At 36.1% G+C, this 24,749-nt stretch overlaps 2 protein-coding genes across 6 annotated transcripts in view; one reads left to right on the forward strand and one right to left on the reverse strand.

Annotated features, from left to right (window-relative positions):
- GTF2E1 (general transcription factor IIE subunit 1) overlaps positions 1 to 24,749 on the reverse strand; it is a 69,813-nt gene that overhangs the window by 37,678 nt on the left and 7,386 nt on the right. The gene's annotated exons all lie outside the window — the stretch shown is intronic.
- RABL3 (RAB, member of RAS oncogene family like 3) overlaps positions 1 to 24,749 on the forward strand; it is a 35,267-nt gene that overhangs the window by 5,972 nt on the left and 4,546 nt on the right. For 2 of the 5 annotated variants that reach the window (XM_070243732.1, XM_070243731.1), the window contains 3 exons: positions 15,520 to 15,634; positions 18,618 to 18,768; positions 23,408 to 23,479. In XM_070243732.1, the coding sequence (XP_070099833.1) occupies positions 15,520 to 15,634; positions 18,618 to 18,768; positions 23,408 to 23,479 (338 nt within the window). Of the gene's footprint in view, positions 1 to 14,249; positions 14,380 to 15,519; positions 15,635 to 18,617; positions 18,769 to 23,407; positions 23,480 to 24,749 lie in introns of all 5 variants that reach the window. The other 3 variants (XM_001502372.5, XM_005601947.4, XM_070243733.1) reach the window with 3 other exon arrangements.

The raw sequence follows: 24,749 nt of genomic DNA on the forward strand, positions 1-24,749 counted from the left end.
CATGTTAAAGATAACTCCTTCAAACTACATAATCAAATTACACTACTGTAGTCAAGACTGAGTAATAATAATAGCTGGGCTTTATTAAGCACCTACTCTGTGCTGGATACCATGCCAAATGCTTTACATGCCTTTGCTTATTTAATCTTTTTTAAACTGTGAAATATAGCTGCAGAAACTAAGGCATAGAAAAGTTAAGTAACTTCACCAAATACACTCAGTGCATAACAAACAAAGTCAAGATTTGATCCCAATTAGTCTTATTCCAGAGACTTCAGTTTTAATTACTATGCCATATATCTAGAGTTCACTTAGTATGTTCCATAAATAAATCTGCCTAAGCCTTTGCCACTGAGATGGCCAAATTTTGGCTAGAAATATAGTGTAAATGTGAAAGCTCTGGAGCCTGTTGTCTAGGTTGTCTGTTCCACTTCACATTTAGGAAACAGGTACAGTTTCTATTGAATTAAATATCTTCCTGGATGTTGTTGGTGTTTGCTAATTCCAGCTAGTCCTGTCCAAGTGTCTCTTCTCACTGAATTAAGAAATAAATAGGGAAGGAATGGTATTTAGCTACATTGATAGTTATTTTCCTTCAGTTCTTTGAAGCTATTGTTTCAAGGTCTGTGACTTATATTCCTGCTGCTTAGAAATCTGCTGTCAGCCTAATTATTATTCCTTTCTTTCTAAGGTAATTTCTTCTCTCTAGTTGCTTTTAAATGATTTTTTTTTATGGCGTCTTTGGTGTTCTCTAGTTTCACCAACCTGTGTCGAGGTGTGGATTAGTTTTTAGTCATCCTGTTCAGAAGTTGTCATGCTTCTCATGTCTGTCTTCCTTTTTCAAAATTTTTAGCCATTATCTGTTTGTCTTCCCTCATTCCCTCTATCTCTCCTTTTGAACTTCTATTAGATTTTTGTCCTCTGTATCTTTTAATTGCACTTTCATGTCTTCTATTCTGTATTTCTGCTTGGTGCATTCTGGATGATGTACTCACATCTGCCTTCCAGGTAACCAAGAATCTCTTTGACTATGTCTAATCTGCTTTTTAATATCTCCACTCAATATTTCATTTTAGTAACTGTAATTTTTAATTTCTAGATGTTCCTTTTGGTTCTTTTTCAGATGTCAAAAATTTTCAAAATATCCTGATCTTCGATAATGGTTTTACCTTTAATTTTAATCATTTTCAACATACTATTTTATGGTTTCTTTTGGTTTGTTCTATTTCTTTCTGGATGGGTGGTGGATATCCTACTTGCTGTATTTGCTGACTTCATGAAAATGAATCTGTTTGTATGGTTTGTAATTCTTAAAGATGATCACATCTTCAGCAGGATTTTTTTCCTCATTCCGGTGGAAGTCCTGTATGCTGTGTTGTGAAAGCACAGTGCCTTTTCATTTCTGTTGCTGTGAAAGCACTGGAGATGCACTAGAGATTTCAGTGGTCCTTGTAATTTCTCACCTTGGAGTTTCCATGCTATCTAGATAAATGTAAATTCCGCCAGTATCTGATTGTAGCATGGGCCTGTGGTTTCCATTTCTTGTGGACCTTTTATCTACTCACTACCACCCTACCCAAGGTCCTTGGCAGAAAGTTTTTTCTGCTTTCCTGAGCCAGTGGATAGAGTTTTTCCTACTCTCTTTCACTGACTGGGCAGCTCATCAAGGGTCTGGGTTTCATGAAGGGAGCTACAGTCTGGTCTTTGTCACTCATCCACGTGTGCTCTTGCCTCACAAGCTGGGAAACAGATTTCTATTCCCAGATGGGCACTGAAACTCCAGGGACCAGCCCCTGAAGCTATATCTGAATCTGGGTCATTTCCCACTTCTCACTCTGATTTTAAGTTTTGTCTTCATTTCTAGCATCTGGGGATTTTCCTTTCTTTCTCTTGAACTTGTCCTCTTTATTTTTAAAAAATATTTTTATGGCATTTCTATGAATTTGAAGTCAGAGGGGGCCTGTCTGTGTCATTTCAGCCTGCCATGTTCCCAAATTCTTAGATATAGAAGAAAAACAAATTCTAGATAATGAGTTCAGTGGAAACTTAATTTAAGTTCAGGAGACCCAATAACAAGTTCTAGACAAAATTCCCTTTGGACTTTTCTAGCTCCCTTTAAACTCCCACCCCCTGAGTCACTCCCTATCTTGCCTTTTGCTTTTTTTTTTTTTTTGAGGACGATTAGCCCTGAGCTAACTACTGCCAGTCCTCCTCTTTTTGCTGAGGAAGCCTGGCCCTGAGCTAACATCCGTGCCCATCTTCCTCTACTTTATATGTGGGACGCCTACCACAGCATGGCATGCCAAGTGGTGCCATGTCCACACCTGGGTTCCGAACCGGCGAACCCCAGGCCGCTGAGAAGCGGAGCGTGTGAACTTAACTGCTGCACCACCGGGCCGGCCCCTGCCATTTGCTTCTTAAAGAGTGACTTTAGACTAATCAGTTTATTTCTCTGAGCCTTAGTATATCCTCTGCAAAATAGAGGTAAATAAAACCTGCTTTATCTAGCCTACAGGTTTGTTGGGAGGATCAGAAAAGCTTAATAGACGTGAAGTTAAGGTATAGTGCTTTACAGCTTGAAGTTGAAATAGAACTGAAATTGTTCAATTTTCTGCCAGCTTCTTTACCCCTGCCCTGCCCCTCTTATCCCCACCAAAAGCCCAGTCTGCTCCTCTTATTTACCTTTTGTCTTGTTTTTTTTTCATTGTCTTATTGAATTGGCTAAATCTCCAGTACAATGTTGAGTAGAAGTGATGTCAGTGGGCATCCTTGTCTCATTCCCAATCGCAGGAAATTTTCAATGTAATACCGTTAAGTATGGTGTTTGCTGTAGAATTTTTTGTAGATATGCTTTATCGGATTAAAGAAGTTCCCTTCTGTTCCTGTTTTCGTAAAGGTTTGTATCATAAACCAGTATTGGATTTTATCAGTTGCTTTTTCACGATAATCATAGTGTTTCTGATTTGTTTTGTTACTATGATAAATTATGTTGATTGATTTTTAAATGTTAAACCAACTTTGTATTCTTGGAATAAATCCAACTTGGTCTTGATGTATTAGTCTTTTCAGATATCATTAAATTCAGTTTGCTAATATTTTTTCAAAGATTTGCATCTAAATTCATGAGACAAGTTGGCCTATCATTTTCCTTTCTTCTAATCTCCTTGTGGGGTTTTGATATCAGCGTTATTATGCTAGCCTCATAAAATGAGTTGAGAAGCGTTATTCCTGTATCTATTCCTGGAAGAGTTTATGTAAGATTGGTGTTATTTCTTTCTTAGATATTTGAAAGAATTCACAGGTGAAACCAAGTGGGCCTAAAGATTTTTTTTGTGGGAAATTTTTAAATAGCCTTAAAGAAAATATGAAAACGACTATTTTTTTCTTGTGTTAATTTTGGTAACTTATGTTTTTGAAAGAATTTGTCCATTTCATGTAAATTGTCAAAAAATCTGTTTTGTATCCTCTGTTGTCTTTCAATATATGTAGTCTTCAGTAATATTCCTCTTTTCATATCTGGTATAGGTAATTTGTAGCTTTTCTCTTATTTTCTTGATCAGTCTTGCCAGAGGTCTATCAAGGACCATTTTTTGGCTTTGTTGATTTTCTCTATTATATATTTATTTTGTATTTCATTAATTTCTGCTCTTTTCTTTATTACATCCATACTTTCTTTAGTTTTAATTTGCTGTCTTTTTTCTAACGTCTTGAAATGGGAAGTAGTTTCATTGATTTTTTCCCCAGGCTTCCTTTTAGAGCTCTAAGGCTCTAAATTTCCATCTAAACACAGCTTTAGCTGTATCTCTGAAATTTTGTTTGTTATCATTCAGTTCAAAATGTTGTCTAATTTCCACTGTGATTTCTTATTTGACTTGTGTTTTTTAGAAATGTGCTGCTTAATTTCCAAACATTTGAGAACATTTATCATCTTTTAATGGTGATTTCTATCTTACTTTCATTGTGCTCAGAACATACATTGTATTATTTCATTCTTTGAAATTTGGTGAAAGTTACTTTTGTCCCATTATATGGTCAATTTTGGTAAATATTTCATGTGCACTTGAGAAGAATGCGTATTCTGTAGTTGTTGAGTGTAGTCAGTTGGGCCAAGTTTGTTAATCATTTTGTTCAAATCTTCTCTATCTCTAACTGATTTTTTTGCCTGCTTGTTTCATCAGTGGCTAAGGAATGAATGTTATAATCTCCAACTAAAAGTGTTGATTGGTCCATTTCTCATTTTAGTTCTGTTTGTTTTTTGTTTATATATTTTAAGGTTATATTACTAGATAAGTACTAATTTAAGATTCCTTAAACTTCCTGAAGGATTTAACATTTTATCATTGTGATATGTCCCTCTATATCTGGTAATATATTGTGCCTTCAAGTCTATCTTGTCTGATAATAAAATAGCTAAACCAACATATTTTTTCCAGTTTTATTAAGATATTATTGACATACTACTTTAAGATGTGCAACATAATGATTTCATATTTATATATAATGCAAAATTATTACCACAATAAGTTTGGTTATCCTCTGTCACCTCACATAGTTATAAATTTTTTTTCTTGTGATGAGAGCTTTTAAGCTCTGTGTCTATCAACAGATTAATGAGTAAAGAAAAATCGATTATTCAGCCATAAAAAAGAAGGAAATCCTGCCATTTGCAACAGCAAATACGTATAAATATATATATGTCTTGGAAGTAGGATATAGTTAAATTTTGTTCTGATAACCAATCTGACAGTTTTAGTCTTTTAATTTGATTCTGGGACGTTGCCCTCAGAGTTATTCAGAGTTATACATGGTGCCCGGGAATTGACATTTTAAGAAGCACCTGAGGTGATTCTGGTGTAGGTGAATAGTGTTTTAGGAACACTGGGTAGGATGTGGAAGCAGTTTTCCAAGTGGATATGGAAGTGGTTAAATGATGAGACTTAGAGCAGAGGGGCAAGTCTATGAATCTGATGCTGATAGGAAGCTAGTAGGTATTAACAGTAAGGCAAGGGGAGAGGGAAGGGAGTATAGCTAGATGGTCCAAAGCCTCTAAAGAAAACAGGTTTTTTATGTTAGGGCAGAGGAATAAGGTACTACAAGTAACTTTGGAGAGTAACCAAGGCATTTCCTATTTTTCAACTCCAGGGTAAATAGAATGAGGAAGAGTGAACAGCATCCACCTGAGAGGGCAGCAGGAGATGTTGTGTCCTCAGAGAGAGGCTGGCATCAGTTAATACAATGAGACTGAGGATAAGGATATGTTGGAATTTTGTAACCATGGAGTAAGTTTCCGTGAGAAAAGTGAAGAGATTTAGAGGAAGGAAACAATTGGAGGTGGAATGATGGGTAGAGGAAGCAGAAAGTAGTTTAGGGATGAGAATATGAGAGACCAATTAAGGACCCAAAATGTATGGTAACTGAGGATAACAGAGATGTAAAATGTCTTGAGTATAGCTGGTGGCACAATTTCCAAAAGAAGTTTTGTCCCAACCATCCCCTGCATATGACAGTGGAGACTTGGTTGTATCTGCAAGGAGTGCTTCTATGCAAGTTCCAGAGGGCAGACCAACATGAGATTAGTTAGTTCTCAAGACTCTGACCAAGTTTTAGAAGTAACAATAGCAATTCTCTTTGGAAACCCCTGATTTTGGAGAATGTTAAGTGGGACTTTCCTTGAGTTATGCTTATGCTAGACTGCAGATTTTTTAACTCCTCCCATAATTCCAAAGAACCCTGGGGAGGACACAAAACTGCCCAAAAAGAGGCTGGAATAAAGGCTACAGTAGTCAAAGACACATGTCATGTAACGTGACTGATTTTACTGGAATGACTATGGTACTAATTGACTCCTTTAAAGCCAGGCTGGCCTGAATTGCATTATTGTGGAAGAGTGGAGCGTATGGGGCTGACAATGGCCTTGCTTTTATTACTCTTCATTGTGTCTTGGATATCTGTCCTCCATCTTTGTGAAGAATGCATTTCTTGAGTGAGAAAATAAGTGAAATGCATTTTTAAGCAATAATCTTAAGGAAAACTGTCATAGACATGTAAATCATCTTGACTCTTGTTATAATAAAGTGAACATTTCTTTCCTCTAGCAAGAATGATTAAATCTGATAAAACCTTTACCTAAATAGCTTGAAAGAACCCTTTCTTCTGTAGCAGCTTTTGTATTGCAATTACAGCTCCCCTGTTATTGAAACCTGTGAGAAGGGATCTCCAGAATCAGCGTAGGCCCATGAATACACACTCTTCAGAACTCTTAGAAACAGTTGCTCCATTTCACTCATTTCACATCTGTTAAGAGCCAACCAAAAATAGAGATGGATAAAGGTGATAATGTAATTGTTTAATTTCAAGTATTGGGTGAAGTTAGTGAGCTTAATGTATGAACTTAGTAATTATTAACATTTTGGATTTACTATGCAGTGCAGAGGTCTTCATAACTGAACTGAAGGGAAAAGAGAGAAAAGTTTTGTTTTGTGGTATTCTTTATTTGTTCCTGTCTTCTAATTTTGTTGCCCCAAGTCTAATGGGACTAATATAAATGCATGGCTACTCTTAATTATGAAAACAAGACTTTTAGAACTTAATCTTTTCACAAATTGTAAATAAAGAAATTGATTTGTCATTTCTGGTTCACTTTAATGGGATTTTAACTCTCTACTTTACACATTGCATACAATCAATATTTATTGAATTCCTCTTTGGGCAGCATAACAGTGTACAAGCACTGGAGAGGAATTTATTTTAAAGGCAGACTGTATCCTCACTAAGAATATGAGGTGGGATTAGAGGCAGGACAAGGTTTATATATAAATGATCTTTAAAATAGCAATAATGATGAATGATGGCTAACACTTTTTAGTTAGGCCAGGCACCTGTTTTACATACTAATTCATTTAATTCCCACAACAACCCTTCAAGGTAGGTACTATTAGTGTCTCTGTTTGATACATGAAACAGTTGAGGCACAGAGTTGTTAAATGATTTGTCCAAGGTCACATTGCTAATAAGTGATGGAGTTGGGATTCAGACCCAGGGAGTCTGGTTCAAGAGCCTGTACTCTTGATCACTACTCTGTACTGCCTCTTGTTCAAGAATGATATTAAGAAGAAAGTATTCTAATACCATTAAATACAGTAACCACTAGACTCATGTGGCACTTTGGTTAAATTTAAATTAACTAAAATTAAAAATTTAGTTCCTTAATTGAACTAGCCACATTTCAACTGCTCAGTAGTCACACATTGCTAGTGGTTGCTATGTTGGACATTTGTATCATCAGAAAGTTTTGTGGGACAGCACTGATACTGAAAATTAGTGTTACAGCAGTTTAAGTGAGAAAGTTAGGCTCTTGTGAAGAATGGAAAATTATACCGGGTGTTAATGATTGAGTGGGTGGCCTGGGCAATGGACAAATGGACTCTTCCTCAAGGAGGGGGATATATATTCTAGGTGAAAGAGAAGGAAATGATAATGAATTCAGTTCTGGACATGATGAAGGGAGGTATCTGTGAGTTATCCAACTGAAGCTGTCCAGAAAGCATTTGGAAATAAGGGGCTGAAGCTTAAGAGAGAATTCTGAGTTGGAATCATCCATATAGAGATAATCCTGAACCATGAGAGCTGATGAGGTTTTCAAAAAAGAAAATTTACAAAGAGAAGAGCTGAGGGAGAACCTTGGGGTATATTTAGAGAATTGATGGTAAAAAGAGGGGTCAGAGAAAGATTGATCAAAGAAGTAGGATAGCCAAGTTGATGAAATACCACACGAGTGATGAGAGATTTGAAATTTCATGAAGGAGGCTTTGACTTTTTCTATGAAATACTATAGCAATATAAGGACTGAGGGAGAGAAAAAAGAATTGAATTTGGTGATGACAAAGTCAGTACTGATCTTTGAAAGTGCAATGGAATGTTAGTGGCAGAAACCAAATGATGTGAGTAGGAAGAGAGGAAATAGAGACAAGGGTTTAAATTAATCTTTCACAAAGTTTAGAGGTTAAATAATGGAGTGAATGGGTACACAACAGAAGGAAAAATGAAGGTTTTTTTTTACAAAATAGAGAAAATGAGCTTGGCTGAAGGCAAAACAAGATTACTGGAAAGGAAATGGCAATTAGCAGTAACCTTTATACTATCCATTCATTACTTTGTTCATTCACTGCATGTATTGCATACCTACTGGGGACCAGGCGCTGTAAGGAATTGGAAGTATAGCAATGAATGAAACCAATTCAATTCCTGCTCCCCAGTGCACTGTCCTAGTTGCTCATTTCTATCCTCTTTTTTCTCCCGACTCTCTCCTAAAACCTCCCACCTTCGTGTTTCTCTTTAGTAATGATTCTGCAGGCACACATACTAAACCAAACTTATTCTATTGGTTATTTAGTAATGATTCTAGTATTCTCTCTTGATGTATATCATTTTCTTTACTAAATTTGTTTTCTGCTTTTTAAAAGTTACAAACAATGAATAAACTCTTCAAATGAGACAAAACCTTTGTACTTAGTCTTGATTTATTTTCCAATAAAAAGTCAAGAGGTGAGTAAACGAGAAGTACCAAAGTGACAGCAGCATTGAGGAGTATGGCTCCTCTTCACATGTGATGATCAGCACGTACTATTGCTACCTGTTGAGAAAATCCTTCCTTGTATAGCTGTAAGGTCTGTAATGACTTTAAGTATCATATCCTTGATGACCTGATTTAAATATAAAACACATTTCTTGTAGTTTGGCATTACCCCCCATCATGTTGGGCTTTTAGTATAGCACCAAGGTACCACTTATTGTGTCAAGAACAATACTTGTTATAATGTCAAGTTTTCCCTTGGAGATCACTCACCCGTGTAAAAGATAGAATGTCATAGCTACAAGCTACTGATTAAAGTTCTTAAAACTCATTCCATATGAATTAAGTTAAACTTAGTATTAATTGAGCAAGTTGGAAAAGAAGAAGGCCACCTTCTCTTCTAAGTCTGGAGGGAAACATGAAAAGATTGATTAGGGAAGGTATTTTGTGATGGAGAAGAGTATAGATGAGTGGGTCAATCTGGCTTGAGAGCATGCATAGCCAAAAGGGAGCTGGCTAGCAGACTTGGTACATTGCAAAGCTGAGAGGGCGTGCTACCTGGGAATTGTATTATATAGTGGCTATTCTTAGAGGAGTTAGTCTTTTAGAGGAGACAACATTAGACATTTGAAATAATTTCAGAGAAAAAGTCATATAGTGCAGTGATTGCCAAACTTAATTATGTATCAGAATCACCTACGGAGCTTTCTTTAAAAGTAAAGATTTTTGAGCCCCACGCGAGAAGCTTCAGGAGTGGTCCAAGAATCTGTATTTTTAACAAACTTCCTATGGTTCTAATTTAGTTCATTCTCAGAACTGCACTTGAGAAGCACTGGAATTCAGTAAAATAATAAACTGAATGTAATAAAACCTTGGAGGAAGAAACATCCTAATTTAATTGTTGGTTTAAACAAACATATCCAAGCATCTAATATGTGCTGGGTATTATGCTGTTTTCTAGGCCTACAAAGATGAATAATACATGATCCCTGTCCTTATGCTCAAAGTCTAATAGAAGAGATATCAGCAGATAAATAAGACAGTGTGGTTAGTGAAATGATAGAGGGGTACAGGATGTTATGGGAGCAAATAGGAGGAGTACCTAACCTGCCCTGGTTGGTTTTGGGGCACAGGGGGAGGGGAGCAGGATCAAGAAAGCTTCGCTAACGTGGCTGAGCTTTTTGATGACAGGTAACTGACTTCTTATAACACCTTGTATTGTTTTTTTTCAGTGGTTTTGCTTAGAAATCTTGTTAAAATATACATTTTCCTGCTTTCTTAAACAGAACTCATGTAATTTAACCTTTTTATTGATGCCTTAGCATGATCACATATTATCAGTAATTTATGCCATATAGAAAAATAGTGATAGCTTTTATCACAGTAAACAGGATTAATTTCCGTTATCCAAAATGGTCCCCAACTGCTATGACTTTGCTATTCTCATTTTTCTGTGCTATTCAGTCAGTTGATAATTGTCTTCTCTTAATGTCTATTTGGCTGTCTGTAGAGTATCTTATTTACTTAAACTTTTCCTTAGAACGATTTGGACAAAAAAAATGGGAATAAGTAAAAAGTGTAAAGCATTCTGTTAAATACAGTATGTGAGTTTTACTGCATTTTATGACATCTGTTTTAACTACTGAGATATCTTGCTTTTTATCATTTCAGAGCCACATAATACACATAATACAATTCCTTCATTTTATAGACAGACTGAGGCCCAAAGATATTGGGAATAATCAGTGGCAATCAGGGAATATAATCTAGGCCTCCTGATACCAGAATAGTTCCATTCTATAAAATCAGCAGTTCTCGCTAGAGGTTACAGCAAGATCATTTGGAGAATTGTTCAAAGTAAGCATGCCTAGGACTGAACCCCAAAGGTCCTGATTCAGTAAGTCTGCCATGGATATTTCTCTTTTTTTGAGGACTTTTTTCCAGCTTTATTGAGGGTATAATTGACAAATAAAATTAGAAGATATTTAAAGTGTACATTGTGATGAGTTGATACATGTATACATTGTGAAATGATTCTTCCCATCCAGTTAATTAACACATCCGTCACTGCTTGGTTTATCTTTTTTTTTTTTTAGCTGAGGAAGATTCTCCCTGAGCTAACATCCACTGCCAATCCTCCTCTGTTTTCGCTTGAGGAAGATTAGCCCTCAGCTAACATCTGTGCCAGTCCCCCTCTATTTGCTCATATGTGGGACACCTCCACAGCATAGCCTGTGAGTGGAGTAGGTCCGCGCCTGGGATCCAAACCCATGAACCCAGGCCACCAAAGTGGAGCACACAGAACTTAACCACTCAGCTGAGGGGCTGGGCCCATATCTTTTTCTTTTTTTTTTTTTTTTTTTTGGATTAGAACATTTAAGTTCTAGTTTTTTAGCATATTTCAATTATACAATATGGTATTATCAACTGTAGTTACCATGTTATACATCAGATCCTCGGACATTATTCATTTTATACCTGAAAGTTTGTACCCCTTTACCAACCTTTCCCTATTTCCCCTACCTCCCAGCCCCGGGCAGCCACTTTTCTACTCTGTTTCAATGAGTTTGACCTTTTATTTAGATTCCACATATAATCCATACCGTGCAGTATTTGTCTTTCTCTGTCTGGATCGTTTCCACTTAGCATAATTCTCTCAAGTTCCATCCATGTTGTCACAGATGACAGGATTTCCTTCTTTCTCATGGCTGAATAATATCCCATTGTGTATATTTACCACATCTTTATCCATTCATCCATTGATGGATGCTTAGGTTGTTTCCAAATCTTGGCTATTATGAATAACGCTGCAATGAACATGGGAATGCAGATATCTCTTTGAAATCCTGTTTTCATTTCCTTTGAATGTATACACAGAAGTGGAATTGCTGGATCATATGGTAGTTATGTTTTTAATTTTTTAGGAACCTCCATACTGGTTTCAATAGTGCCTACAACAATTTACATTCCCACTGACAGTGCACAAGAGTTCCCTTTTCTTCACATCCTTGCCAATACTGTTTTCTCTTATCTTTTTGATGATAGCTGTTCTAACAGGTGTGAGGTGATTTCTCATTCTGGTTTTGATTTGCATTTCCCTGATAATTAGTGATATTGAGCACCTTTTCATGTACCTGTGGGCCATCTGTGTCTTCTTTAGAAAAATGTCTATTCAGTTCCTCTGCCCATTTTTTAATCAGATTTTTTGGGTTTCTTACTGTTGAGTTGTGTGAGTTCTTTATATGTTTTGGATATTAACCTCTAATAAAAAGTATGATTTGCAAATGTTTTCTCCCATGCCATAGGTTGCCTTTTCACTTTGTTGCTGGTTTCCTTTGCTGTGTAGAAGGTCTTTCATTTGATGTAGTCCCACATGTTTGTTTTTTCTTTTGTTAGCTTGTATATTTTTAAAAATAAAAAAAAATTCTTAGAAGATTCTGATGTACACCCCTAAACCACCATACTATAACCTGGCTCTTAGCTTTATTCTAATAGATAAGGTTGCCCAGTATCTCAATTTGTGTCTGAATAGTTATATAGTACAGGCAATAAATGCCTATAGAGTCCAGACCTGAGAAAGGAAGTTTACTCTGAGTAAGAAAGTAATTAGAGGGTTTTGAGCAGAAGGTTGGTATGATCTAACTTAGCATTGATTTTTAAAGGATCACTCTAGCTACTATATAGAAAACCAATGTTGGGGGTGGACCACATGAGCAGGGCAATGCTCTAGTAGAGAAATCAGCTAGGAGATGATTATATTAATTCAGGCAAAGAGGTGGACAGAGACTTTGACCTGGGTGGTAATAAAGAAGATGGTGAGAAATGAACAGATTTTGGATAAATATTTAAGGCAAAAGCAACAGGATTTGTTGACAGATCAGATATGCAGTGTGAAAGGAGTTAATGATCAGTCTTAAGTTTTTGGCCCTTCAAGTAACTGGAAGGACGGAATTGCCTTTTACTGAGAAAGAGAAAACTGGGAGAAGAATAGATTTGGGAGGAAGATAAGGAAATTTTTTTTTAGATGTTAATTTTGAGGTGCCTATTAGACATCCAAATTGTAGTCTGGTGGATATGGTAGTCTGAAGTTCAAGGGGCTGGTCCAGGATAGATGTAAATTTGGAATTCATCAACATAATGATGAATTTAAAATCATAAGATTAGATGAAATTGCCAAGAGAGCAAGTGTTGACGGAGAGGAAAAGAGATCCAAGAATTAAACCTTAGGACACTCGAACAATACAAGATCAGAAAGATAAGGACAACCCAAATGGAGACTAAAAAGGATTAGCCAGAGAGGTGGGAAGAAAACCAGAAGAGTGTGATATCCTGGAAGCTAAGTGAAGAAAGTCTTGCAAGGCAGATAGTGATTAGTTGTGACAAATAGTAGAGTAACTGATGCAAACTTTTCATTGATCATTGGATTTAGCAATGTGGAGGCCATTGGTGACCTTGATAAGGAATAGTTCAGTGAGGTAATTGGGGCAGAAGTGTGAAAAGCATGAGTTCAGAAGAGAATGTAAGGGAAAGAATTAGAGACAGTTGAAAATAGACAACTCTTTGGAAGGCTTTGCTATAAAAAGGAATGGAGAAGTGGCATTATAGCTGGAGAAGGTGGTGAAGAGAAGGTTTTTTTTTTTAAGATAGGAAAAAGTATGGCATGGTTGTATGCTGATGGGAATTATCCAACAGAGAGGGAAAATTTGATGATGAAAGGGAGAGAGGGGAGAATTGGTGGAGCTACATCTTTGATAAGAAAGAGGAGATGGGATCTCATGCACAAGAGGGTGATTTGGCCTCAGGGGCACAGACAGCCTATCTATAATAGCTGGAGCGAAAGCAGATTATATGGGCACAGATGCTTCAGATAGATAGGGAAGAACAGATTGTAGAAGTTCTCTTCTGATTGCTTCTGTCTCAGGAAGCAAGGTTATTAGCTGTGCTTGAGTATAGGGAAGACATATTGGAAATGTGAAAAAGAGGAGAAAGTATGAGTTATCTAAAGAGGAAATGGACTATGGAACTGATTAAAGGGAAGCTCCAAAGGTGCACTTGAATTTAAAGTGAATCCAGTCAGCTTGAATCTGTATTTTTCTGAGCTTCACATTCAGCTAGCTGGCTTGTAGACATGGAATGAGGGAAAAGGTGAATATACAGCCATTCATTGTGTAACACGTGTACAATGGTGGTCCCATAAGATTAGTACCTTATAGCCTAGGTGTGTAGTAGGCTATAGCATCTAGGTTTGTTTAAGTACACTCTACGATGTTCGCACAAAGACACAGTCAGCTAACAATGCATTTCTCAGAACATGTCCATTTCATTAAGTGGCACCTGACTGTAATTGGGTTGGAATTTTTCCAGGTGAATACAGTATGATTCATCACTAAGATAGTCATGGAATTTGTGCTTAGTTAGGAAGGAAGTGAGGATTTGCAAGTGGAAGGGAAAGCTGTGAAAGGTGTTAAGATCAATTAACTATAGGGTACTGTGGGGTCAAAGACTATTAATAGAGTTGGAATATTAGAGGAAGGAAGCTTAAAAGATAGGAGGTGGTGAGCAGAGAATCAGAGGGTGAGATGCCCATATGGAATGTCCACTGCTTTAAACTGGAATGAGGGTGCTTATCAGTTTTCTTAGTGGCCATAATAATTATTTTGATGGATTGATTTGTTAGGTTCATGACTACAAAGAAGGAACACCAGAAGAGAAGACCTACTATATAGAATTATGGGATGTTGGAGGCTCTGTGGGCAGTGCCAGCAGTGTGAAAAGCACAAGAGCAGTATTCTACAACTCTGTAAATGGTAAAGCATTTTTTATTTCTACCATTTATTAATGGTCTAGGAGTATAGATCATCTGTTAAGAAATTCTATGGGATGCTGGACTCATCTTAATTTAAGAAAGATCTAGTTACTCACAACTCTTAATTTAAATCTACATATCACATTCCAGTTTGTGTTTCCAGGTTCTAACAATGTAATTCAGAACATTACATATTTGCTTTGTCTAAGTGTTTCTGTTTATATTATTGTCATAAACTAAATATTGAGAAATGAAATTGTACTTTGGGTACTTGACATAAAACATGGAACTTTCAAAACACTGTTCTCTGGGAGTTCTGTTCTCCAGTCAGTTGAGTATGTATGATAGGACCATTAGGAGTCCCATAGTCTAAGCCAGATGTCACAGAGATAGAGATTTCTTTCATCTGCTCCTGGGAGACAGTCTTATGTAATAAAGAGCTACCTAAGGGTGTTTTTAGGGTGCAGAAATTTCATCCAGTTGTAGAAATTCAGATACCTGGAACAGACTTCTAGATGGACGTATGTAATAGAGGATATAATTGCAATTCATGGAGTGACCACTCTGTGTCCAGGGGAAGTTACCCAACCTTTCTGAGCCTCAGTTTTCACATGTGTAAAATGAGGTAAAATAGTTCTTACCTCATAGGACTGTTCTAAAAATCAAATTAGATAACACACATAAAGCACAATATGTAGCACATAAGTACTGTCTACAACAGTACTATGCACAGTGCAGAAACAGTTAAATTTTTGAATGAATATAATTCCCTATATACTTGATGTGGTTTTGCTTATTTTTATTGATGAGGTAGTTTTGCAATTAGGACCAGGCAAAGAAGGCACTCGGTAAGTGTTGAATGAAGAAACAAAGAAAAGACATTCTAAAAATTTGATGACATTTTGTCAGCCCTTGTAGAATTACAAAAAGTTACATAATGACAAAGAAAATTTTGTAGGTAATCATTTGTGAGAATTTGTAGAGGAAATTTTAAAATAATTGTCTCTGAGTTTGTTAGTCATACTAAAATGCTAGATTCATTAAGCAACCTAATGCTTGAATTTACTATGCCTCACTTTGCCATTTGTAAAACGAAGAGGAATTGTTACAGTATCAGCATTATTTTCTCTGGTTATTTTAGGTATTATTTTAGTACACGACTTAACAAATAAGAAGTCATCCCAAAACTTGTATCGTTGGTCATTGGAAGCTCTCAACAGGGATCTGGTGCCAACTGGAGTCTTGGTAACAAATGGGTAAGCCCAGATTACTTCACAATTGGCTTGAAATGTTACAGCAATCATAGGAACGTACCCAAAATAACACTTTGTAAGATGTTTGATTTGCAAATATTTTCTCCCAATCTGTAGATTGTCATTTTATTTTCTTAACGGTGTCTTTCACAATGCAATAATTTTTCATTTTGATAAAGTCTGTTTTCTCAATTTTTTCTTTTAGGTATTGTGCTTTTGGAATCATGTCTAAGAACTTTTTGCCTAATCCCAGATCATGCAGGTTTTCTCCTATGTTCTTCTAGAAGTTGTATAGTTTTAGGTTTACTTTTAGATCTGTGATCCTTTTTGAATTAGTTATAATGTGTGAGGTTTTGGTTGAGGTTAACTTTTGCATGTGAATGTTCAGTTGTTCCAACACCATTTGTTGACAAGATTATCCTTTCTCCATCGAATTGCTTTTACTCCTTTACCAATAATCAGTTAACCATATTTATATGGGTCTATTTCTAGATTCCTTAATTCTGTCCCATTCATCTGTTTTTATCCCTTCACCAATACTACACTGTTTTGATTATTGTAGCATTAGAGTAAGTCTTAAAATTAGGCAGTGTGATTCCGTCCACATTATTACTTTTCAAAATTGTTTAGCTATTCCAGCTCATTTGCTTTTCCATATAAAATTGAAATCAGCGTGTCTATATTGACAAAAATTCTACTTGGATTTTTATTGGAATTGCATTAAAACCTATAGATCAAATTGGGGAGAATTTTTGTTGCATCTTCCAATCCATAAACACAGTATGTCTCTTCATTTATTTTTTGAAGCAAATCCTAGACATCATATCATTTCATCTATGTATACTTCAATGTGTAACTTTAAAAGATAAGACCTTTTGAACATAACCAAAATATAATTGTCACACTTAAAATTTAACAGTAATTATTTAATATCACATATTATTTTAATTTCCCCAAATGTCTCATAAATGGTGGTTTGTTCAAAACAGTATCTCAATAAAATCCACTCATTGTGTTTGGTTTCTTAAGTGTCTTTGATCTTAAGTTCCCCTTCCTTTTTTTTTTTTTTTTTTTTTAACCCTTTAGCAGTTTGTTTGTGAAAGAAGATGGCTTGTTTGTCCTGGAGAGTTTTCTGTGTCCTGGGTTTTGCTGACCATATCCCTATAATGTCTGTTAAATTTGTTTCTCTGAATGCTAAATCTTCTCTAAAATGGTATTAAATATAGTGGCCTGAAAGATGCAAGTTTTTTGTTTTTCCATAGTGGTATTTTGCATATATTACAATACCTGCTTGTCTGTCTCTTTGTGGTGTTAAGGTATTATCAGCCTTATCTATCCACGATAAAATTCCCCACTAGTTTTTCACCTAACGGTTAAAAAAAAAGGAATCTCAAGATCTGACTTCAAATTGGATGTAAGATTTAATGAAAGAAAGTGAGAAAAAAGGAAAGCTGAAAAGAGAAACAAGAGAACAAATTATATATATATGGCAACATATATATTTTAAGTTACATATATAGTACCATATATATGTTAATACATGTACAAGAAATTATACAAGACTACAAGTGACAGAGATATATGTGTATCAAAGATGATGTTTAATAAAATATATATAAAAATTTGTATCTGAGCCAGAGTTAGTGAGTATAGGAAAAGGAAATAATGCAAAAGGAAGACACTCAATACTTCATTCTCTAAGAAAGCAAATTGCAGTTTTGGACCATGTCTCCTAAGTCAGGGTTGATGTTGGTAAGGAGAATCAAAAGCCTTGAACTCCAGTTATTATTGGCTTTGATGCATAAATAAAATAATATTTTTATGAAATGGGAGGTTACATAGTTCAAAACAATTGTGTTCCAAGGCTGAACAGTAACTGAAGCTCTGTAAGATTATTATGAAGGGCAAAAGAATTTGATAATTTTTCATGCCCCCACAATTTAGATTATTCAAAGAAAAAGAAAAACAATATTAAAGGAAGAAAAAAGCTATGCTCAACTGAGTTGTATTGATTGGATTATGCAATATTGATTTACTGTCATAAGGTGTTCGCAGCCAAGTTTTGCTGACTTTTGTAAATTAAGCCTATAACATGTCAGAAATTCAAATCTGTTTTATTTCTCATATGTGAACAGAATTTAAATTAATTCAACAACATTGGGCTCTGTGTTCCTTTCGGTAATAGAAAGAACACCACTCTGTCCTTTGGGTAAGAATAGAAAAAAGGGATTCTAATAGCCAGTGACCCAAGGCCACTAACCCTAAATGATTTGTATTGCCTGTCCTCTGCCTCCCACAGCTCTTGTGTCAGAACAAACAAGTATTAGGTATTTGGTACTTAATTATTTTCTTTTCCTATTCATTTTGCATTTCAGCTATCTCCTTCCCTTTCCATTTGTTGAATCCATCTTTCCCCAGGCTATATAGCATCTCCTGTGGTTGACTTATTCTGGCCTTCAGCATTCCTATTTCTTATTTCCCTAAAATGATCTATTTATTTTATTATTCATAGACAAAAATATGTATGGTAGATGTAGAGCTTATGTATATCCAAGAAGGTACCTAGAAGCTTGCCATTTTCCCCTCTGGCACAAGGCTTGAGTGCTGTGCAAGGTTCCTGAGTTTTCTTTCCACTGAGGTTTGAATCCAGTCTCTGCATCTACACAGAAAAATTCCTGAGCTGTTGGGAGAAGTCAAGTCAACCTACTTTGGTCTACCTGGTGGGCACTTAGTTATTCAAGTAATCTATAAAGATTCATGGGAACAAATTTTGAGTAGTTAGATGAATAGTTGGAACTCGATAGATGGTGATGAATTGTTAAGTAAACAAGTAGGTGGAAGAAATTGGGAGAAAAATGGGTTTATTGGTGATAGGTAAGAGTCAGTGAATTATCAGTAAAGTAGGATAAGCTAGTTGCATTTAAATATTACACATCCACATCAGAAAGGTAAATTCTCTTCACCTCTTCATTATTGTTTATCACAGGGATTATGACCGGGAACAGTTTGCTGATAACCAAATCCCGCTATTGGTGATAGGGACTAAACTGGATCAGATTCATGAAACCAAGCGCCATGAAGTCTTAACTAGGACTGCTTTCCTGGCTGAAGATTTCAATGCGGAAGAGATTAATTTGGTGTGTATTTTCACTAAAGCATGTTTGTATTATTATCAGGTGAAGGCAAAACCAAAGACTTCATAAGTCACATATTCTTGCAAAAGAAGCTTTATACCTGAAATCAGGCTTTTAGGGTTCTAGTCCAAAATGTAGTAAAGATTGGGATCAACAAAGACTGTCAGATGTGCACAGTCACTTCAGCCTCCTTGTATGCTGATCTGTTGGAATGTTCCAACTTTGTTCTATGAATAATGTAAATCATGGGCTTTTTCTTGAAAAGATTTTTAAATATCTCACCAAAGTCAAAATAATTTAATTAGTATAAAAATAATTGAATTAAGATGACAAAGAATGTCAGTGATGCTGTTCCTTGACTATTTGTGCTTCAGAAAAGCCTCTTAGCTTCTAAACTACAGAGTTTACCTTAAAAAGGGCTAACAAATAAATGAGAAAATTACAACCTGTAAACCAGGAGTGCTTCATAAGCATTAGTTTATATAAACTTATATGTATAATGTATACAGAGGATTGAGTCTTTTCCTGAGGTATTTAGCTCAATTAGAACCTGGCACTAAAAAGGCTAAGATAAGCCCTCAGATAAACCAGTTAGTGTTGCCCAGAGAAGGATTCTGGGCAGCAGCTTCAGTCATGGTTTATATGTCATTGTTCACAAGTAGGATTTCTGCAGCATATTCATGTGCTGGCATTCAGACGTGGGGTGGGCGTGGTAGTATAATAATGCCAATGGGTACCATTTATTGAGCACGTCTGTGCTGAGCATTGTTCTAGAGCTTTATGTACATTATCTCACATTCATCATCTTCACATCATCTGTCTAAGGCAGGTACTGTTATTATCCCCAGTTTTAAAGATGAAGACTAGGAGCTGAGAGAGATAACTAGGCCAAGGTTACACAGGTCAAACCAGGCACTCAGACTTCGGAGCCTGTGCTCTACAGTTAAGCCTATTTTCCACTTAATTATCCTTCAACTAACATTTAGAATCTTGGAGCTGAAAGAACTCTTAAAAATTATCTAGATTAACAATTACCCAAACCTGACTGCATATTCGTATTACCAACAGCATCTGAGAAAAATTTTAAGTAACTGCCCCACAGTTTATTCATAAGGTCTGGCAGAAGGACCAGGACTCTGTAATTTTAACAAATGACTCAGGTGATTCTGATGCCCTTATTCTGTGAGTCAACATTTGTGAACACTGCTTGGTTCAACCCCACCTCTGCCCCAATAAATGAGTCAGCTTCTGTCTGCCATGCCATTGTTTTTCACCTTCTACTTTGCAGTGGAGGTGCTTTATTTTTCTTAGCTGCCACCATGGAATATTCAGCATATATCCCCCAGGTAGTCAGCACTGGACTGTGATATTCCAGAGGATTCCTGCTGCTTAGAAGATACAATGTCCTTATTGAAGAAGTGCTGAGGTTACTTCCTTTGAACATTATTTCCAAAGGGAAATTTACCATCAAATACACTTAATTTGTTCCAGTAATTACTTTTAATGTATTTTGGAATGTCTCTCTTTCTAGTACCTGTGGGTTTCAGTGACAATCACCTACTTGGAAAGGCAAGGCTGTCTTTTAATTGTTAACAAGATCTAAAGGTACTCAAGTGGTGGTACTGTGGCAAACACAGTCTCCACAGAGTTCACATGCAACATACTTTTGTCTGTTATCAGTGTATGGCTTCAAGAACACAGCAGAAACCACAAGAAGGTCTTGAGTATGCAGGGAAGGAAAAAGGAGAGGAGAATGGGGTAACAGTATCAAAAAGAGATAGCAATCAAAAAGACTCAGCAAGTAAATATGAACCCTCAAATAAACTAATGTAACAATATTAGCGCTAGCATCTTTGGTTACTGTATGAATTTACTTAAAACTATAGAAAAGGAAGAATATAACGTAAGTGTATCCATCAAAGATGGAATCAGTTATCTTGTGCCTGAAAAAAGGCAAATTGCTTACATTATAAACAGGAAGAAGATTACTTATTTTTTAAAATCCTGGTAGGTTTATTTCATCGAGTACAAATTTTTCTGTGTTTACTTCAAAGTGATCATACTGAAACATCTTCCTTAGTTAGTATTCCTTTCTGAAGCTTGGACAAGCTATTTAGAGCTATTAGTTTTCAGGCTTTGCCTTCAGCCATGATCAAAAGCAGATGGCTCTTTCAATTTAAAATTCTCATCCTAAATCATTGGGTTTCTCTAGCCCGATCAACCTGAAATTGTGGATCCTTAGAATTAAGTTTTTGGGAGATTTTGTTTGTTTGCTGCTTGATTTAGTTTTTGTATTTAGTACTTTGGCTCTATTTGGAATCACCTCAGAAGTCTTTTGACGTTCTGATGACTATGTAATCAATATCCATTTTGTAAAACATATCTAACACAGTTCTATCTACAGTTTGTCTCTTACGTGCCCCAACTGCTGTTTAAATGTGTTCAAACATTATTTCAAATACAACAGTTTGCACGATGACAGTTCAGTTTGTTTAATCCATATATAGAATTATCTTTTATTATGTTAGCTGCTTTTGTGTCTGAAAATTCAATTTGATAGCATTTTCTTGGAAGGAAGAGAGAAGGGAACTAATATTTCAGTACCTTCTATGTGCCAGACATGCGTTGTCTCATTTAATTTTTACAAAAATCCTACAGTATAAGTGATGTTACCCCATTTCACAAGTGAGCAAGCTCTACTTTAAAGATTTAGTAACCTAACCAATGTCACACAATCTAGAAATGTTGGGACGGATATTTGATTCAGAGCTTGCTGGCTTCAAAGACCTCTAATTTTTCTAGTACTCTGTGATCTCTGAAAAGTTTGTTGTAATCTCTTTTTTGTGGTTTTGGAAAATGTATTATATAGTTTCCAGCCAAATTTTAAAATGTGAACCTTGAAATGTTGTATATGGACAAAATAGGTGATCGTTACAAAATCCATTGGGAAGGAATTGTGTAGGCTTAGGGATTACAAAACAGAATAAATGCAACAACAATAATTTCAGTAATTTCCCAAGGGACACAGATGATCTACAACTGGAAGACAAATATCATTCTTGCAAAGGACCCTACATGATATCCTCATAGTTTGATCTTAGGTGGCATTTGAGGTAAAAATCAAAGTACAGGGACCAGCCCAGTCATTAAGTTCATGCACTCTGCTTTGGTGGTTTGGGGTTCACGGGTTTGGATCCTGGGTGCAGACCTACATACTGCTCATCAAGCCATGCTGTGGCGGTATCCCACATATAAAAAATAGAGGAAGATTGACACAGGTAAACCTCAGGGCCAGTCTTCCTCACCAAAAAAAAAATCAAAGTACAATCATATGTCGTTTAACAACAGGGATACATTCTGAGAAATGCATTGTTAGGCAAGTTCATCCTTATGCAGACATCACAGAGTGTACTTACACTAACCTAGATGGTATAGCCTACCTATATCTAGGCTCTATGGTACTAATCCTATGGGATCACCATCGTATATTTGGTCCATCATTGACTGAAACATCGTTATGCAGCTCATGACTGTTTTCTCTCTTGAGGTGGCAAGTCAATGATGACAAGCGAAGGCAGCACGACACTGGAATTCCAGGAAAAAGATAGTAAACTTTTTAAGGTCTTTACTAGTCATTGCAGTGATTTAATAGTCCGGATTGTTTGTCTCTTCTGGGCCCCATTTTTTCTCTATTTTTAAAAATCCTACTTAATAGTAATATATCTATTGTTTATTATTGTTTATTTAATTATTATTAGGGCTGGTGTGGTGGCCTAGGGGTTAAGTTCGCACACTCTGCTTTGGCAGCCCGTGGTTTGCAGGTTCAGATCTGGGGCACAGACCTACACACCACTCATCAAGCCATGCTGTGGCAGTGTCCCACATACAAAATAGAGGAAGATTGGCACAGATGTTAGCTCAGGTCAAATCTTCCTCAAGCAAAAAGAGAAAGATTGGCAACAGATGTTAGCTCAGGGCCAATCTTCCACCACACACACACACACACACACACACACACAAATTATTATTAAATAATAATACTTAATGATATTTAATAATAATAAACTTATTGTTTATTATCAAAAAATGTATCTATTGTTTATTATTTTTTCTATGACCTACCAAGAGATGTAGTACCCTGCAGTCAATGAGTGGGAAATCTCTGGCAACTATTCTATTTGTTCTTTACTCCTCTTAACTCTTTATTCATGCTTCCTACTGTTTGTGTGAACTGCACAGTACTTAATTAGTTGAGTACTGGTCAGTAACTAGTACTAAACAGTGAAGTGTTTACTGTTTTTAATGGTTCTACTTCTGCTTTTCAGGGTAAATGTAGGTAGGTCACCTGATTGGTGTCTTGGTTTTGTTATTAGTAAGATATTGACAATCCTGTCTTCCTTTATGAATTATGATGAATATGTTCAGTATCCTCTAAAATTGCTTAAATAACAAAAGTGTCCTTATCTTCCTTTAGCACTTTTATCTTTGCTTTGTGCATCATAATTTGAAAATTTACATGAATATTTTATGAGAGTATCATGCCTAATATTTTAGTATAGAAATGTGCAACAGGAACAGTAATAACTAACAAAGAGCTATGTTTCCTAACTTTTAATTGTGGATTTTATGTTTTATCTTCTAGGATTGCACAAATCCACGATACTTAGCTGCGGGTTCTTCCAATGCTGTCAAGCTAAGTAGGTTTTTTGATAAGGTAATGGCTTCAATTGTTATTTTTAAACTTAATTTATATATTACAGGAATTTAAATTTTTTGTAGAATGCTTTGTCCTTTTGTTCCTTTGTCTTGAACTTCACAGCCTGAATAATACCTGTTTTGATGTCTCTTGTCTGTTGGTATAGTTGCTAAAGTCCTGCTGGCCTATTTATTCTCTCACCAGCGTTCTCTAAGCAAAGGATGAAAGCTACTGGATTTAAATGGGTTTTTTTAAAAGATACTTAATTCTCCTCTTTAGAGCAATTTATGTTTTCCTGTTTTCTAGCTCTCTTTGTACTTATTCTCCCCCCAGCCCCCTCAAAAGGCACTGAACTGAGGAAATTCAGCTTAGTTAAAGCCCTGAGTTCTTTTTGCTCTCCCAGCTATTAATATTCTCCACATAAACATTACTATTACTTTTAAGGTTACATCATCTTCTTGATTCCCTAATCTTTCCCCATCAGAAACCTTTGCATTCCAATTCTTGACTCCTGCTAGCATCATCTTATTGTCCTGACCGGAATGAAAACAGAATGACTCAGCATACTGGGAAATTAGAGCACTGTTTGTCTTTCCTTCACCAGGCCACATGGCTGCATTGCACATAGTATTGACCAAGTTTAAGTTGTTTGCCCAGTGTTGACACTGTGTAGTAAAGTAAAATAGGGTGTATTTCTCTATGCATTATTGAAAAGGATTAATTTCTGTATTATAGTTCCTTTTAACTATAATCTCCCAAGAAAATCATTTCTCTTCTCATAGCTCTTTTCTATGAATCATTTTTCTTTTAGCTGATTAGGGGTCTAATATTTGGACCTTTATCCAATGTGCCAGCATAAGATAAGCCCCATGCCCCTCCCTGGTTAATATTAGGTCACTTGGAATTTTTCGCGTCATTGCACCACTTCCCGATTGGTGTATGGCAAAGGGACACAGGTGTGCTGAGATAGTGATCCCCTCAGTTCTAGTGCAACCAGAGCCCCCTGGGCTGGGTGACCGACAGTCTCTTCCATTTACCCCAGTGCTGTACCCTGGGGTAAATGTGCTGTACAAATATTAGCATTTTCTAAGAGTACCATGTCATGAAAAATGTTGGGAAGCATTGCTAGAAACCAGATTTTCTCTCCACATTGTTTTCAAACTTAAAATGTAAGAACTTCCATGTGGTGTAGATCCTTGGCCCTCACCTAATACAAAATTCTTTCCCCTGAAAGCAACATCTTACAGATCTGTGTCTGACATGGAAAGATCCCACAATATGTTGTTTA

The sequence above is a fragment of the Equus caballus genome, chromosome 19, assembly GCF_041296265.1.
Source record: "Equus caballus isolate H_3958 breed thoroughbred chromosome 19, TB-T2T, whole genome shotgun sequence".
Taxonomy (NCBI): Eukaryota; Metazoa; Chordata; class Mammalia; order Perissodactyla; family Equidae; genus Equus; species Equus caballus.